Raw genomic sequence first — 15,646 nt, 5'->3', positions numbered from 1 at the left:
TTAGAAAACATGGGTAGAAGAAAAAACCCACAACTGTCATCATCCTTACAAGAGCAAAACCTCATGCTGAAAAACATTGCGGGCTTGGAAATTATGACTCAAATTCCAAAACATCACGTGAGTAGCTTCAGAAATAAATGTATTTTTACAAAAATAATTTTGTAAATAAATACATTTGCATGTTTTTAACAGGTTTCTTTCTGTGAAAATTTAACAGTCATGTTTCTACATATATTTCTTTGAAAAGCAAAGCTGAGACATTTCCATGATCACATGATTCATCAAACATCAAATATTGCGGTGTTCAAAATGAAGGTATGAGACTAAAACGAGAAAGGGTTGGGTGGGACAAACACAGAAAAGAATACGGATTAGGTAGGAAATGAGTACATACGCTTACGGGTCCACTGCTGACAACGGTAAATGCAATTTAGTAATGCAGAATAATATATACCAGTTACAGTAGACTGTTGATTATTTGTCACCTGTTATTCTCAAACCTGAGGGCTTTTATCTTTGTAGAAAATATAAGTAGAATCTTACATAAAAAGTTAAAGTACCAATGGCAGGAGAGAAAGCACATAGTGATAAAATGGTTAGGATAATTAAATGCTATTTTGTCATTTACAGAATAAGAGATTTCAAAATAATAATTACATTTATTTAATTTGAGTTTACCTTCAGGCAATGTTTTAGCCATGGTTACATACATTTCTACTTCAGAAGTTAGAGATTAAGAAACTTCAGGATAAAAGATTGCAAGAAAAAGCACCTTGCAGTTTTATATTTTGTTGCTAACTGGGAAAATTTTCTACTAATTACTAATGATATAGTTCATTAGTAGTATATTTCATTATGGCAGTGCAAATTATTAGATACTAATGATGCATGTCCTAATTGCAGTAGTTTGTCTTGATTTCAACCTAGATGAAACAAAAACATTTATTTACAATGTTTCGGGTTCTATGAATTACATTCGGTTCCTAATTTATGCCTTCAATAAACATGAAACAATGCATTATTATTAACCAGGATTGATGTATTTTTTATTTGATGATCACTGCATAGGTCATTGGTAATCTATATCCCTAGGCTGTAAAGTAAATCTGCCACTTAAGCGCAGCAGAAGCTTCAGTTCTGGGACCAAACACAGAGAAAAGATTAAATATATCATGTAATAATAGTAGGCATTTATTAAATTTCTGTTCTTTCAAAATGCTTAAAAAAAATTAACAAAAATGAGAAGATAAATTTAGGGGTTTGCTAGACAATTCTTTATGCTAATTCCTGTTTCTGCATTTGAAAGCTAGAGCACCGAACAGATTGTCGTTGTTGGATAAAAACTGTACTTTTAGCAAGTCAGAAAACAAACCATAACCCAAAACCTAGCAGACCTCGTGTCTGTTGCTATTACCTCAGAGATTAGTGAGGCAAGATCACAGAAAAGTCTCTAAACCTCCAGACATGTGTCCGTATGCATCAGTAGTTATAGTCAAAAGGATGAGAAATTCATAGCCCTCAGCACTACAATGTTGATAACCTCCAGATCTCCAGCTCTTCAACCTTAATGATACATTGAGAGACTCAGAGAGGCTCTCCCGGATTCACAGTAAGTTTGGAGACGCTGTGACTGTCACCCCACCTTCATGCCACTGTATCTACGAGCAAGATGGGGGGAGAGGGAAGTGAGCACAAGAGGCCAGTGAAGTAATAAAGCACAGGATAACATGGCAATTTCATGCTCTTTCACTTCACTTGCTCAGTCCTAGGACCTGCATTGTCTCAGAAAAAAGTCACATCACATATTCTGCACTGGATGAGGTGGCCCTTTCTGGGGTCAGACAGCTGGATTAGTCTTGATAGCCTGCGTCACTGAAGAAAGATTGCTCCTTAGGAAACCACTCAAACTCAGAGCAATCGCTGAGGCCAAGAAAAAGCATCAGATATGCAGCTCCTGTAATTTATACCGAGGTAGGAATCATTCTATCGTAAAACAATGAAAAAAAACCCCAAAACAGTTTACTGGCAACAGGCTGATACATCTGCTAGATAAAAGGAAAGTTGCAGTAAAAGGAAAAAGAAATACAACACATACATTACTAAGCTGCAGTCCAAAGCTTATCAGGATGTGGACAACTTTTCCCATTATTCAAGCAATAAAAAGAACCTTCTGGTTGTGCAGTTTTAGTAGCTGCTACTCACACCAAAAAAGGAGGCAGATTTTGGTGTTTAGAAATAAGGTCCCAAACTGCATCTTAGCATGCTATAAAACAACATGTGCCTGAATTTAAACACCTAAACAGTTTTATAAAAGCTCAGAACCTGAATTCACAGTAATGAGTACCAGATGATAAATGACATCATGTGCTCGGCACTCCCACAAACTCAGTTACTACTTGACACATAGTGATACAGTACACAGATTTAGTAATCCAGAACTAGATTCTAGCTCCAAATTTTAAAATTTCAGTAGAAATATATTTTTTAAAAAAACAGTTCATTCTTTTCAGCGAGATAACACTTTAAAACTGGACTTATATTTATTTCTGACAATTTAAAATTGTTAAATTGCTTATACTTCTACGTGAAGTCTTTCTTTCTTGGTTAGTTTTTACCATGAACGCATTAACTGGATGAATTTTGATTCAGGTCACTATGAGCGTGCAAAATTCTTGCGAGAAAAACGGAAGCAACCGCACAAGACGAAGAGGCATAATGTGTCACTAGTTCAAACTTAATGCAGCTTAGAAAAGGAAGCAGAAATGGAAAGCAGGATAATTTGGAAATTTACAAAAAAATAAAACAGAAGTTACTAACACAGGAGAATAGAGTTTAGGGAAGGCATGAATTCAGTAACAGAAAAGAGCAGCAAAGCAAGAATGCTTTGGTTTGTTAAAATGCTTTTAAAGAAAACAAAACCAAGAAAAACCCTAACCCTCCCAGAGAACTGGAAAAGCATTAGGAGTGCAAATAACAAGGATAAGGAAGGCACAGGAAATTGTTATGTTTCAACTCTCAAACCAATACAGCAAAATTACTGTTCCTATTGTCATAAATTTGGTAGTCCTTTACTAACATAAAGCATTGTTAAACATATCTTTACAGTATTTTTTAGCCTTGTGATAAAGTGGTTTCTAAATTAAAAAAATAAATCTCCTATGTTTGCTTACTATCCTTGTAATTCTCCTACAATAAGCTAGTTCTATTATACACATCAGAGTAAGACATTCAGTGTTGACTTAATTTAAATGCAAGAAATTCAACCTATCTTAGTATAGAGGACTTCAACAATCGGGGAATAGTAACAGCCGCTTGGTCTCTAAGATACAGCATACTTGCTCTTCCAGTTACATTCACAGTTTAGTATGTTAATTGAATTCTTAATACGTTTCTGTATAGCTGAAAATAATTCCCTCACTTCATTCCTGAAAATGTTGAAAATCACTGAAATTCTGAAGAACCTTTATCATGTATCTCAACAAAGCAAATGAATCGTGCTTTCCTGCATTAACTTCAATAGCATTTTATATTGGACTTGTATGATATTGTTTTATAAAATCTGAGCTATCATGAACAACTAAAGTGCTTTTGGTATAATGCTGCTTAATATAACCTCATTTTTATAGCAAAAAGAACTTGACAGCTATTTTCAAAATCAGGAGGAGCTCACTAATGCTCATAGAAAGATGCAGTAGCCAAAACAAGTTTAACAAAAACAACAACAAAAGAATTTTTGGAAAGGTGAGTAATAGAACATTGGTATCACACATTATAGCACAGCTAAACTAATGCTAAATTAAGCATAAAGACATACTGTTTCAAAACATAAATTGAGAGTATTGAGAGTATGCTGTTAGTGCTAGAAGGCAGCTTTCTGCATTGCTCAGTTTAGAGCAGAAACTGATAATACTTCAATTTAAGAATTCCTTCTAAAAATGTAACTTTATTCAAGTATATTCAAGCATACATGCCATAACGTACTGTTTAAAAAACCAAAAGCTAACAAGGTGAAGAACACAGCTGAAAACATATTTTATACTCATTCACAGACTATAAAACTGGAAATAACAGAAGATAAACTTTTTTTAAACATCAACCATTTAGAAGGAAAAAAATCCGTATTAAAGATACTGCTTATAAAGCAAGAAAAAGCAGTCCTTATCTTGCTATTTTACAAATATTTAACATGGTAGGCCAACATTATCATTAACGACATGACACAATGATTTTGTTATTAATGGAAATTAAGAACAGAAAGTGCAACTGCCCTTTAAACTGTTCATAGTTTAATGAAATTAAGATTATAATTCCCTTCTGAACAAGCAGTTATTCAGATTTCCAACAGAAGTATATTTGATAAAGTAAGACTATGTTGTCCCCATTGAAGTTAAAACACAACATAAGGAAAGTTGCTGTTGGAAAACGTTCTAAAACATACATAACATAAAACACCACAAAATAATTCCACATGATTTAAAAAAAAAAAAAATATCAACCAAAAAAACCCACCCCACTTAATAGAGTTGCCTGACAAATTACATTAAAATAAGCCACTTACTTTTCTGTCCTCAGTTTCTACACAGGAACTGCACTCTGCTTTAGTATCCTGAAAAGAAACAGAGAAGACTATGTCACAAAGCATATTGACCAGGGCTGTGGGAATAACTCGAGATGAAGAAAGGGCATCAACGTTTGAAAAGTGGATTTCTCAACCTATTATGCTTTACTAAACTGTTGGTTTTGTATATATAGTATATTTAAATGTATAATGTTTAGTACTATGGCTTTAAGGTTTATTAAACTATTACAAGCATAAACTTTAACACAGGATTGCAACATCACAAAAACCCAAACCTATTCCAATAGAGTGTAGCCAGCCAGTGTAGTTAATTGGTGATGGCAGCTTAAAAAAATATAAAGGTAACCGTAAGAGGAAACAACTGCTCAAACTTCTGCCTGTTCTCAAGAGTGCTTACTAGGACTTGATACGTTGAAGACATTTATGCCTGAATCTCACTGCAACATGCAAGAATAAACAAGCATCCATTTAATATAAATATGTATATATGTATGTGTGTACATATATACACATGCATACACACACACATATGTTTTGAACCTATGTTTTCTTCAGGAGTCAAATAAATAATCTTAAACCTAATGACACCCAGGACATGTTCCTTTCATTCCTAAGGTATTTTGACTCTCATTGAACCTTTGAATTTTTGCCAGCAGTCCTGAAGACATGCAGATAATCATTATCACAAAAATTATAGTCTGAAAAACATTTCCTTCTTCACAGTACCCCTTTGTACAACATGTTACTATTGGAAACTGAGTAAGCCAAATATAGCTCAAGTCACTAAACTGTAGACAAGTGACCTATTATGATTTTTCTTTTGTTTTCAACTTTACTTTTCTACTGAGGCTATTCTTGGAAGTTAATTTAGTTTACATACTGCAAGTTTAGAGATTTCTATTGGAAAAAAATTACATACAGCTGAAGGACAATTTTTTGTTAAAAGTCAGTCCTTCCCCAACCTCTCACTGAAGCTAGACCTACTCTCATCAGATTTTAAATTACTGGCTAGAGTTACTTCCTACATAAATCCCAAACTACAAATTTAAGGTTGATAGCTAATAGCAGCTCTTATTAAAAATGAAAGCAAATATAATATAAAAAAGTTATGTTTCTTCAATACCATGCCTATTCATCTTAAATGAAGGACTAGTATTATTTCAATGCCAAAGACTTCTTACCTAAGCCATATACCTACAAAATAATTTAAAAAATGAAATCATTCAATCAAGTAAGAGGAATCAATGTTTCCTGAAAAAAATCCTTTCATTCACAGCAAGTTATATTAAATATGTTTTCATTAGGGATATTAAGTTCTCTGTCACTTCTTAAGCAGCATATTGCCAACAAAAATCTTTAATAATTCTAGTTAGTTTCATGTATGAATCAATACCTCAGATACTCTTTATATTCAAAACACTTCTCGTGGGGACCAGACTGTACTTCATGGAATGTGACACTCAAAAATTTTCTTTCAAGTGTGACTTACTGGCAGCCAGCCAGTCTCTCACCATGTCTCTCCTCCCATTTGGTGGATAAGGTAATACTACCTCTGCCTACATGGCTGACTTCCTGGGCTTGTTTGGTTATTTATAGTCAGGTTTTCTTGGTGAGTGAGGAAAAAAGCTCAACTGTTTAAAAGCTTTCTGCCTCAGAGGAATGAATTCAAACTTCATAAGCACCAGTTCTCTTCACCTGCTAGCTATGCCCTAAGTCACCTTCTTGAAATAATGGAATGTTCGTTAACATATTTATTGGTTACTCAAAAAAGAATCATATCTTTTCATATTACCAAGGACAAGTGTGGCTCTATCTCATGTACTGACCTAAATTAACTGAATGCAGAATAAAGGAGCTCCTATCAGATTCTAGTCATAGCTATTACAAACTCTCAGTATGATGAATATGCCTTGTTCAAGACCTAACAGTACTCAAATCCCTTACGCTATGTACTGAAGATTTTAGTTTGCTATTTTGCCAGTATAACTTCCCATTAAAATAAATTGCTAAGAAACCTAAATTCCTAAGCATTCATTACTCAATATGAATTAAAAATGCAGTTTTACCTAGATAAACCAGAATCCATCTCCCCCTCAGCACAGCTTATCTTGCATGGTTGTCTACAACCAGTAAGGCAAAAGGTACAAATTAAGCATGCAGCTCAGCTGAAAACAGTTGAGGCCAATCCAGCTGAGATTTTCAATGCTGCAATCAGGAATTAAAGAGACAATGTGCTTGGAAGTTAACTGATACCAGCCATGAGGAAAAGATACAGGCTGAAAATCAAATGACCTAATTTCTATTCTGTGTTTTATCCCTGAACATTAGACAATCATTTCATTTCATAGTTTCTGGTTTTCTATCTAAAGATATGGAAAGTGAATCTTACAAATTAACCCCTGCCCCATTAGCAATGAAAACTACATATGTATGGTTTCAATATTACTGGATATTGAAGCCAGCAAGAAAGAGTGGTATTGGGTTACCTTTGAAATTATGCAAAGTCAGATTGGGGTAAAGAAATAGCTATATGTCTTCAAGAGTAGAGACCCGAATTCAGACTTCTGCACAAGGACAAAAAAAAAAAAAAAAAATTAGGGTCTACTGTTATTTTACTGTTCCTGGTATTCCAAATATTAATTCTAAAATATTGCCTAAACTTGCTTTAGGTACATTATCAGAGAATAACCTAGATTGTAACAACTATTAAATATATCTTATCATACAAAGCCTGACTTCCTTGTTCAGGGGCCCAACTTAAATGCCTCTACACAAATGCACGTAGTATGGAGAATAAACAAGAGGAGCTAGAGACATGCGCGTGCCTGTAAGGCTACAATCTTACTGGCATCACAGAGATGTGGTGAGATGGCTCCTATGACTGGAGTGTGATGGAAGTGGATTGAGACTAGCCCTGGGGAGAAGAACTTGGGGGTATCAGTGGATGGAAAACTCTCTATGAACCAGCAACATGCGCTCACAGCCCAGAAAGCCAACCGTGTGCTGGGCTGCATCAAGAGAAGTGTGGCCAGCAAGTCAAGGGAGGGGATTCTCCCCCTCTACTCCACTCTCCTGAGACCCCCCCTGCAGTGCTGGGTCCAGCTCTGGAGGCACCAACATCAGAAGGACACGGACCTGCTTGAGCAGGTGCAGAAGAGGCCACGAAGATTATCAGGGGGCTGGAGCACCCCCCTGTGAGGACAGGCTGAGAGAGTTGGGGGGGTTCAGCTGGAGAAGAGAAGGCTCCGGGGAGACCTTAGAGCAGCCTCCCAGTACTTAAAGGGCCGACAGAACAGAGAGGTGGGGAGGGACTTTTTACAAGGGCATATAGTGATAGGATGAGGGGTAATGGCTTTAAACTGAAAGAGGGAAGATTTAGATTAGATGCAAGGAAGAAATTCTTCCCTGTGAGGGTGGTGAGACACTGGCACAGGTTGCCAAGAGAGGTTGTGGCTGCCCCCTCCCTGGAAGGGTTCAAGACCAGGTTGGACGGGGCTTTGGCCAACCTGGGCTAGTGGAAGGTGTCCCTGCTCATGGCAGGGGGGTTGGAACTAGATGATCTTTAAGGTCCCTTCCAACCCAAACCATTCTATGATTCCTGAACAGGATTCTTCTTTACGAATGGATGAAATCCTCACAAATCCAGACACTCTAATAAAGTATAACTCAGGATACTGACACATTACCTAAAGAAGGACTAAAGTAGAATTCAAGAATCCTCAGTCCAAAGGGGTTAAACCAGTTAAACCAGGTAAAAATGATGGAAGGAGTTAAAAATGTGTACAGTAAAAATTCATGCAGTAGGTGAAGAAGAAATAATAGGAGACAATAATGAGTCTGTTTAAAAATCAATAAATTGAAAATTTCTTAGCTGAATAATGAACTGTAATTTGCAACAGGTTTTTTTTAAAAACAATTGTAGTAGTTTGTCACTTCTGTAGAAACAGTTATGAGTTGCTTGTTGTGCATCTCATGTCTCTAGAAAGTCTATATTTGATACCAGGTGTAACTGAACTCAGACAGACTTTATCTTTGATTGACAAGAGTATTTCATGTTAGGGACGTGCATGCATATCTCAGCCTTTAATTGTCCAAGCAAAACAAACCAATTTTTCTGAAACAATTAGTGTTATAATTCCTTAAACTAGTGAAGTTATTGGTTTAATCAAATATATATTTAAATATAAATATTTGAGTACACATCATCTACATCCTAGATATACCTGTTTTAAAGAAAAAATATACACAGAAACTAAGCTTTAAAAAAAAAAAAATCATCAAAATGAATCATCTGTCAATCTCAGAGCAAGGGAAGAAATCCAAATGTTCTTCTCTAAGAGACATCTGTGCTACTTTTTATAAGTGCAAAATGACAAAGCACTGTCATTTTACTCTGAGTATTGCAAATTTCCCAACTGTATGAAGTAGTCGAGATTAAGAAGCACCATTGCTGGAAAGCAAGTGTAAAATCCTATAGATTTGAACAATACATGAGGCACTTTAACACTGTTACATCACAAAAAAGAAGTTCAAAAACATTATTTGAATTTCTAACATTTTCTTTTTCATGTGAAAGTTACGAAATGTAAAAGGCAAACAGAATTCATATGTACACACACTGTTTCCATGGCCTGTATCAGAAGGAGGAAAGATGAGACTCTGGAACTTTAATTAAAGTATATCCTCAATTGTTTTTGTCTGTAATATGGAGAACGGTCAGTAGGTGGAAGCAAATAACCTTGTAAAATCTTGTTCAACTTCTCCCATGAAAGATAAATCTATTGCGCTGACCAGGCTGGTCAGGTATTTGACACATATCCTTGGCATCCCAACAAGTGTTAATACAAATTATGTCTTTTCTTCAGAACACTTGTTTCCAATTTCATCAAAAGCCTGTAGATTTAGAAATAAAAGGGGTATGGGGTTTTGTTTCAGGTTTAAAATTTTTAAAAGTGAAACAGATTCCTTTTAATGACTAAAGCATATATAAAGGTAACCTGATGTTAAGGAAAACAAGAATATATATATATATATATATAAAAAAATTAAAAACTACACAGTCAAATTCTAGGTTATTGATTTTTCTGGATATTTTTATTAAGTGCTTAAATATATCAAAGCCCTGAATTATTGAGGAAAATACTTAATCTTTTTCACTATCCATTAGCCATTATATTTCATTATTGCTGCTAACAAACAGGCTGCCAGCAGAAAAATTCATTTGAATTTCATATGAGTTGCATTTTATCCATCCCAGAGAACAAATTAAGCACACAGTAATACTTACTGAAGAAGAAAATAAATGAAAAATGAAACCTTAGAATGTGACGTTCAAGTCTTTACTAAGTTTGTCCCCAGCAAATGAAGAACTCATGCAGAAGCCTCATCAAATTAAGAAACCAATTCCAGGATTTTAATGGCTTCAACAGTGCAATGTGAAATATGTAAGAGAAGAGCTTTATTTATGAAAGCAGTAGCTTCATCTCTGTTTACTAACATTCCTGGACTAACAGAAGCTTGTGCCTACAAGCACAAACCAGGAGAAGACTTTATCTTTCGTCTCATGGTTGTTTGGAGTCAAAAAGGAAATCTATCTGATCAGGGATTTAAAATCAAGCTGCTTAAGATTTTGGGGAGCTTACTTGTTTCTAGCTAAAAGTAGACAGACTTTAAGAGGAAGGTTTACAAAACTCTTTGAAACTGAACTGACAAATTTTATCATAAAAAATTACTGCTTGTAAAAATACTGCTGTATTTTTAATGTAGATTTGAAGGGACTCTTGTGTGTGCCCTCCCACATACCCACCCACCATCCGGCTGTGTAAGTGGATACCCACTCTCTTCTTTCTTCTGATTCTAGTGTTTTGCTTATGTTCATTTACACCTTTCAAGGCTGTCAAGAGCTGAAAACTTTTTGCCCCAAAAAAGCTTGACTTTTTTCATTAATAAAACTTGTTTGAGGAAATGGGTACCACTTGCTGATAAAGCTTTATGGACTGGTGTGTATGAAAATTTCCCACTTCTTTTCCTCTTCATTCTCTCAACTTTGTAAGTTACTTGTCCTTCTCCTAAATACACTCCAAATACTTGAAGATGCAAAGACACATCTCTCCACAGCACAGAAAGCAAGCCTTTGTGTGCCACACAACTCACCTAATTTCTCCAAACATATGTTTTCATTAGTCCAATGATGCAAAATTACCTGAGCGTAAATCTTCTGCCTATGTCCTTAGATCATCACAACTGCACAAAATAACATAAAAAATATGTAGCATTTTCTGAAAAGATGCATTAATTTTAAGACACGAATCTTTCATGTAGATATCTATAGGAATTTGCTTCTGAAGCCTAGAAAAATATCAGCTTAAAACTTAATTTGGGGGCTAGTAAATATTTAATTTTCAAAGATGTCAATACAAATTTACATTAGATAAAGTTATTAGTTTGAACAGCACAAAAACATTTAATTTTCCTATATATAACATAATTTTGATCTACAGGTCAAATCTGAAACTCCTTTTCTATATGGTCCTCTACTTCTAAGGCTGAAAGTTGCCATGCTCAATTCAAAAAGCAACACAATCGCATCTGAATCCATCTTCAGTTTCAGATGCAAAGTGGGAAAATATATGCAACTTCTGTTTTCTAGTTTGTGTGCAATTTTCTAAAGAATCCTTTGAAAATCTCATTATATTTAATTTTTAACTGATTTGGAAAAAAAGTGCGACTTCAGGAGCACATTCATGTTAACCACCATCACGAGAATTTTCAAAACTGTAAATTTTAGCAGTTTTAAACTGTTAAAACTGAATTTTTAAACTCTAAATGTTACTTATCTAATAATATCCCCTTAGGTGTCAAGTGGATCAATAGCCACATAAATATGAGTATATTTTAAGCCACTGAAATCTAGGTGATCAATATATATTCCTGACAAAACCAAAATAAGAGCTGTTGATAGAGCTGCCAGTGTGGTTTCAACACAGACTACACACTAGGTAAGCTGAGTAAGACAACTGGCATTACATACCCAAAGTGCCGGTGCAATGTTTATAGAAAGCAATCTAATTTGACAGTTCAGGATTTCAAATTAACAACAGCATAAGGAGACAACTGGATTCCAGGAGAAATTTATCTTTTTTAGCCTGGTTTCTTAAAGTAAACAAGCATATAAAATCATTTTGTACCTCAAGTACCTCAACACCTTTAGAATATATTTGTTAAGTTCAGCCACATCTGACAGGGAAATAGAAGCCCACTAGTTATTATGTTCCTGTATTTTTCATAAGTTAGTGGCTGAGTAAAAGGAAAAGACCAAACATTACTTGCAAAACCAGCCACTACAGCAGCTGTTAAAAGACCTCAAAGAGATCTGAGGACGCTGGGATGGGGAGGACCCATTATGTGAAGTCAAGATACTGAAGTTGCTGCTGGGAAAGGAGCCCATGTTTTTTGAGTGGGGACTCTGAAGACACAGAGTACAAATCCGTAATAAAACTATTTCAGTTAAGTCTACTGTTCACAAAAATAACTGACTTCAAGACCGAAGAGGATTTTTGTTGAAGTTTTGAACAGAGTTCAGTCACTTTTGGGCTACATACTGATAAAAAGTAAACATAAATTTTAACTGAGAGCAAATTTTCAAGCTTACAGAGTGTCAGGAAAGAAATTCCTTAATCAAAGAAGGTGTATGATGACTGCAGTACTAAGAAAGTAGGTGCCCATAAAATTAAGTCTCTGTGAAAATGTTTTTTTTTTTTTTTCTTTGCTATTACACTAAACTTTTGATTCAGTCACAAAAGGTTGAGTTTTATGTTTTTAATATATATTCATAAAAGGTCTATCTCCAAGCAGTAAAAACAGTTACGCTCATAATAAACTGGTTATGTATTCACTATATTTTTTTTGAGCAAAAAAGCAAAAAATGATTTCATATTGGAATCAAGGCTTCCCTGCATGAACAACCCACAAGTATTGTCACTTCTACCCTTCCGATTCTCTCCCTCATCCCACTGAGGGAGAGTGAGCGAGCAGCTGGGTGGTGCTTAGCTGCCTACTGGGGTTAACCCACAACAATCACAAATTAATTATTTTTCAGCTTCTACCTATTCACAAGTGTGACAAGTAGTCAGGTCACAAATTATTTGGTGCTTCACATATGGAAACTTATTTCAACTTCCTGGCATACCTCTGCATCATTACACTAGTAAGAATGTGGTAACAAAGGCATGAGTGAAGACTCTATCCAAAGGACTATTCTTATCATGAGCAAATTAAAAAGAAGCTCTGAGGACAACAGCTATTGCTTTAACATCCAAGAGAAATAAAGAATTTAACTAGAGCCTCAGGCAGCAAGCTTGTAAAATTTAGAATGGCCACAGCTTTGAGTTGTTTTCTTATCAACCAATAGTCAGATCTTTTGTTGTTGCTGGCCACAAGAAAGTGACTGAGATGCGATTCCTTCTTCTATGCCCAGTGTAGGGTATCCAAGACCAGTTTCCTTTGAAATATCTGCCAAGCTATACTATGATAAAGACATCAGAACCCATTTATTTTCCAAATGTTTTTAGGAACCTCATAGTTAAAAAGATACTGGTCACATAGGAGCCCTGAAAGGCTCCTATGCATCTCTCCATGTAATACTGTATAGTATGTGAAGATACTTCAGTACACAACTGAAAAATAATAGCTACTGTATTTGTTTTAAAACTGATGTACATACAGACTGGCAATTTTTTTCCCCCAAAAGATGTGTATGAAGGATGAATGCATGAAATGAGCTACAGGATTTGGAAGAGAGAAGTGCCAAAATAATCTTAAAGCAAAAGGTCAGTGTAACAAGAAGTTAATTTACAAATGGATTTGGATCCATCAAAAAATAAGAAAATCATTTTCTTCCTCCTTTTCTTAAACTAGTAGAGAAATGAAAGGAAGAACCTAGCCATCTAAATGCTATTTTTCTAAGGTTATTATCTTTATTAGTCTCATAATCTGCAATTTCTCACTCACTAGACAGGTTAAGTCATCTATTCAATGGAGAAAATCCAGTAGGAACGAAGTATCAAGCATCATACTATGAATTTTAGGAGCTGTACAGGAATGAAACCTCAAATGAACCTCTATAGCTCTCATCTTCCCTCATGTCTAAACACAAAGCTTTTCTGCTTAAATGCACCAATGATGAACTGAGCCTTCAGCTTTAGGCTGCAGGCTCTCTACCATACTGGATAAGATAAGAAGTTCATCTACCTTAAAACCATGTCTCGCACTGAAACGCCTATACTCTCTCTGGGGCACTGATTGCTAAGACCGTTCTTTGACTCCTGAAGGCCTGAATCAGAGCCCTGGGAATGGAGTAATAAAGAAGTCAGACAGTCAGAAAGTAGTCTGCAGCAAAGGCTTAGGGAAGGTGTATAAAGTCTTCTGTGCAATGCATGTATACACATGGGTACTGTTCTACCTCAGAACCCTCTGTAGCAAGGCAGAGATATGGTAACTAGGTTCTAAATACAAGCAGTTGAGGTACACACTGAGCTAGTAGCTGTTTCAGGCCATTTAATAACCAGGAGATTTTTATCTTATGAACTCATCCGTTCTGTTTTTGAAACTCCTCATACTTTTGCCCTCTGAAATATCCCACTGCAATTCCACAGTTTAAATACATGTTATATGGAAGAACACACCCTTTTGTTTGCTTTTATTTTGCTAATCAAAATTTGTTCGGACGTCAACAGTTATTCTTTTCACCAGTGAAAAAGTGAACACTTATACCACTGTTTAAAATGCTTTAGAGAGGTGTCTCTCTCAAATGTTAGAATTCATACCAAGAAATATTTCTCAATCTTAGGGACAATCCTTTGTCTTTTTGGTAATAATCTTCAATTATTTGACACTTCATAAAATTTGAATGTTCCAGTTTAATTAATAAAGTAGGTGATGTGTTGAACCAGGAAAAAAACAGTGCCACATTTCTTTCAAAATTCTATTTAAAAGACTGTCTTATCAAATCTGATGGCATTATTTTTTTAAAAAAAATCTACAGAAAAATAAAGGATTGCATATTCTGAAATGCCAACTCAGCAGGGCCAAAGGAATCTGAGAGACAAAAAGTACATCAGAGCTTTGATCACCCACCTCCTAACTCCACATTACATTTTTTTATATGTTCTTTCTACATTATAGGCTAAATACGCACCTCTGTGCTTCTTAAGAAGTTTTACTTCCAGTTTCATCAAGTTACCCAAGCATGAATATGAATAGTATCTACGCTGCACAATTTAAAACAGAGTAAAATAGAGCCAGTAGATCAGTTTCAAGAGCTAAAAAATTGATTACATCAAAACCAATTTTTGATGGAGCACAAATGGCACTGTTCCTGTACTCAGAACATTTCCTTGATGAATTATGGTAAGTATAATTGCACACATTTCCCTTAAACTAAAAAGTTGTTAGAATCACATTATAGCAGAAAAGCATATTTCTCCCTCTTTCTGTATAAACCAGGTTAATACACTTTTATTACATCTGGTAAATTTTTTAAATTACTTTTTGGCAAGACCAATTTAAAATTTCTGATCCTAATATACTGAAACTTTTCTTTGAAGACTGAACACAAATTCTGAACCTTAAAGGAGCTTCTGCTAATCAATCCTACCATAATTTAACCCAAGATGGGTACACAGAGCATAAGCTGACAGGTGATATATGCTTCCTATTTTGCTGTTCATATAACCATTAACAATAACTATAATAGAGCACATGAATGATAACGACCAAATACTCATTGAACTGTAAAATCCAATACTCTTCACTAAGGTGGGGGGGGATCTATTAAAAAATTTGTGCCTCAACTAATAGTACTATACATAGCTTGTCAACTTGGCAAACAACGTGCCCAGAAGCTGTGTGTTTCTTCTTTATGAATGCAAGGATCTTACTGGGGGTAGCTCTAATTATAATAATACTTATGTATTAAAATGAGTGAAAAGAACCACTGTTTTAATGTAAATAGGCTGAAACTTTTCTATCTAACAAACTGTGCTAAGTAAGTGAAGAAAAATGATTTAC

At 35.1% G+C, this 15,646-nt stretch overlaps 1 protein-coding gene across 7 annotated transcripts in view; it reads right to left on the bottom strand.

The window, feature by feature from the left end:
* Positions 1–15,646, bottom strand: part of LOC141919139 (RNA binding protein fox-1 homolog 1) — a 766,805-nt gene that overhangs the window by 607,647 nt on the left and 143,512 nt on the right. For 5 of the 7 annotated variants that reach the window (XM_074814133.1, XM_074814139.1, XM_074814151.1 and 2 more), the window contains exon 2: positions 4,559–4,606. Coding sequence is in view for 2 of the 7 variants with exons in the window: in XM_074814136.1 (XP_074670237.1) it covers positions 4,559–4,606 (48 nt within the window). In the remaining 5 variants the exon portion in view is untranslated. Of the gene's footprint in view, positions 1–4,558; positions 4,607–7,065; positions 7,131–15,646 lie in introns of those variants that run through there. The other 2 variants (XM_074814150.1, XM_074814135.1) reach the window with 2 other exon arrangements.

The sequence above is a fragment of the Strix aluco genome, unplaced genomic scaffold (genome assembly GCF_031877795.1).
Source record: "Strix aluco isolate bStrAlu1 unplaced genomic scaffold, bStrAlu1.hap1 H_1, whole genome shotgun sequence".
Classification (NCBI taxonomy): Eukaryota; Metazoa; Chordata; class Aves; order Strigiformes; family Strigidae; genus Strix; species Strix aluco.
Note: the sequence above shows the minus strand (reverse complement) of the source record. Positions and strands in the feature narration are given on the sequence as shown.